The following is a 3,119-nucleotide window of genomic DNA, read 5'->3' as shown; positions in this document are numbered from 1 at the left end:
TACAAATCAAAGCGTCCAAAATCAATGTAAATTTCAAAACCATCCATGGTGTATCTGGGTCCAGCAAATCAAATTAAAAAATAAAATATTAAAAAGTATTCCAAAAATAAATAAACAATAATAATTAGTAACATGGAATGCGAACCAATCAATACAGGGAATGCGAACCAATCAATTGCCAAATGCCAAAAAAGTTGGAGCAACATATAAAAAGAGTAGGTTCAAATAAACATATAAAAAAGATGAATAATGCTTGGGACCCCTTTTGGGGTCACCCCTCACCCCCTCTTTGTCACGTGGCGGGTGGTGATTGGAGGAGCAGGAAAAAAAAGAAAAAGAAAAAGAAAATATAACCAATGAGAGAGAGAGGGGGTCAAAGGAGGTGGGGGAAAAGGGGGATGAATCATTGTTGAAAAAGGATAATGTTAAACATTTTAAAAATTCTATTACTCTTTTTGTCTCAAAATAATAATTTTTTTTGAAAAATTTATTTTTTTAATAGTACAATTATTACACTTTACAAAAATTAATTTTTCAAAATTACACTTTAATAATATATTTTTTTAAAAATATCAATTGTTATAATTATATTTTTTATGTTAATAAATTTCAAAGAACGACAAAATATGAAATTCACATTATTATTGTCCTTAATTTTTAAAAATAAATTAATAGTTTTGGACAATAAAATGTAGAATAATAGACTAATATTTTAAGACAAAAAGAATAAAAATTTTATTAGACAGCATAAGTATAAGGCCCACGTAATATAAATCCCATATAATCTCACACCCATAAGACTTTTAATAAAATTCTTAATAAAAATTTTAAAATCTTTAATATTTTTTATTAAAAAAAAAAACCTATACAGACCCAACCCAATTCCCTAACCCCACAAAATTAGCGTTCAAGTCAAGCCTACGAATCTTCCTAATCCCAACATTTTAAATAGAACCGGTCCAGTCGAGTTTGTTTTGTGGGTCCCACATCCCCACGGACCTTTCCTTTCCGCGTCCTACCTTCTGGAGACCGAACGCCAACCCACCACGCATTCCACTTTCCTCTCTTTTCCCACTCCTATAAATTTTCTCTTCCATCGTAGACTCTCTCCAAACGCTACAATCATCTTTTTAAAAAATCAGATCTCGCTAGCATATGTCTCACAGGCCTTTAGTTCCTCACTCTTCTTCTATAGCCTTAGGCCTCCACTCTCATCTCCTGGTCTCCAGTGAGATGAACCCCAACTCCTACTGGTCTTAAATCTCTCTCCTATTCTTTTTAACCCACCATTTTTTTCCTCAATCGAAAGAATAGCTTAAAAGCCACATTTTTTTTGAATTCTTTTTGACAAAATCTGAAATGGGTTTGAAAGGCTTTGTTGAGGGAGGTATTGCTTCGATCGTTGCTGGTTGTTCAACTCACCCTCTTGATTTGATCAAGGTTCGCATGCAGCTACAGGGCGAGAACAATGTCCCAAACCCTAACCACAACATTCACTCTCTTCGCCCTGCTTTTGCTTTCAACTCCACCGCCGTCTCCGCCCCTAGCAACCTCCACATTCCGGTACCGCCGCCGCCGCCTAAGGTGGGTCTCATCTCGGTTGGGGTGAAGATCTTCCAGACAGAAGGCGTCGCAGCCTTGTACTCCGGCGTCTCCGCCACCATCCTCCGCCAGACTCTCTATTCCACCACCCGAATGGGTCTCTACGAAGTCTTCAAGCAGAAATGGACCGACCCCAACTCCGGAACCCTTCCTATCGGGCGCAAGATAGCAGCCGGGTTGTTAGCCGGCGGAATTGGCGCGGCTGTTGGGAACCCAGCCGACGTGGCGATGGTACGCATGCAAGCCGACGGTCGGCTCCCGGCTTCCGAGCGGCGCAACTACAAAAGCGTAGTCGACGCAATAACTCGAATGGCGAGACAGGAGGGCGTTACCAGCCTGTGGCGCGGGTCTTCCCTTACGGTGAACCGCGCCATGATCGTGACCGCATCACAGCTCGCATCATACGATCAGGTCAAAGAAACAATCCTAGAAAAGGGTCTGATGAAGGATGGGCTTGGGACTCATGTCACGGCAAGCTTCGCTGCAGGGTTCGTGGCTGCTGTGGCATCGAACCCTGTGGATGTGATCAAGACCAGGGTGATGAACATGAAGGTGGAGCCCGGATCGGCTCCACCTTACAATGGAGCACTTGATTGTGCCCTAAAAACAATTAGGGCTGAAGGACCCATGTCCCTCTACAAGGGCTTTATTCCTACAATATCAAGGCAAGGGCCTTTCACTGTGGTGCTGTTTGTGACACTTGAACAGGTCCGCAAGCTTTTCAAGGATTTTTAAGTTTGTGGCCGTTGATGGTGATCATGATGATAATGACGATAAACTAGTATATTGAGATTAATTATAAAGATCTATTGTGTTTTATGTTACTCATCTTCAAAGAAATTTCTAATGAGATTTTATTTTATTTTATTTTATGACTTTGTCAAGAGAAAATTGAAATGTTATGTTCACAAATCTCTCTCTTCAATTAGTGGGTGTTTCGGATTTTTTTTTTTTAAATTATTTTTTTTATTTGTTTAAGAATTAAAAAAATTAATATATTTGAGAAATTAGTAAAAAAATTACTTTGTAAGTATAAATAATGTGACATTTAATTTTTTAAGTGATTGCATATAATTTAATAATTTTTTAAAATTTTTTAAGAAAAAAATTAGTGTTTTTTTTTTTTTGAAAAATATCAAATCAATCCAATTTTAAAAAAATAATTACATATTAATGGTATACTTTATAAACATTAAGATCTATTTTGAGAAATGATTTTTTTTTTTACTTAGAAAAAAATATTTTAAAAAAAATAGAGAGGTCATATATCCTATAAATAAGTTAATAATTTTTTTTTTTTTTTTGTCTTTTCAAAAGAGACCTAAATTATAAATAAAAAAAATCATGAGTAAGAAAATATATTTTGAAAGGCCTCTGATGCGTAGATTTCTCCTTTTTTTTTTTTTTGCCTAGTCACCAAGCATTAAGTAGAAAATTGTTTTAAGACTCATACAAAACTCTCACAATATTTATAATGATGTAGTATTATGCCTCCGTTTGGGAAGTAGGTTGGCTTT

The 3,119-nt window shown here is 36.4% G+C and overlaps 1 protein-coding gene across 1 annotated transcript; it reads left to right on the top strand.

The window, feature by feature from the left end:
- The first annotated feature begins 1,049 nt into the window (after positions 1 to 1,049).
- Positions 1,050 to 2,469, top strand: LOC114265073 (mitochondrial uncoupling protein 5). The gene has a single exon (XM_082921717.1). The coding sequence runs from the start codon at positions 1,360 to 1,362 to the stop codon at positions 2,335 to 2,337; it is 978 nt and encodes a 325-aa protein (XP_082777843.1). The 5' UTR covers positions 1,050 to 1,359; the 3' UTR covers positions 2,338 to 2,469.
- The last annotated feature ends 650 nt before the right edge of the window (positions 2,470 to 3,119 follow it).

The sequence above is a fragment of the Camellia sinensis genome, chromosome 3 (genome assembly GCF_055761805.1).
Source record: "Camellia sinensis isolate YWXY chromosome 3, ASM5576180v1, whole genome shotgun sequence".
NCBI lineage: Eukaryota > Viridiplantae > Streptophyta > Magnoliopsida > Ericales > Theaceae > Camellia > Camellia sinensis.
Note: the sequence above shows the minus strand (reverse complement) of the source record. Positions and strands in the feature narration are given on the sequence as shown.

Excerpts from the sequence above, each read along its gene's own strand:
- LOC114265073 (XM_082921717.1), top strand. The coding sequence starts at position 1,360 with ATGGGTTTGAAAGGCTTTGTTGAGGGAGGTATTGCTTCGATCGTTGCT.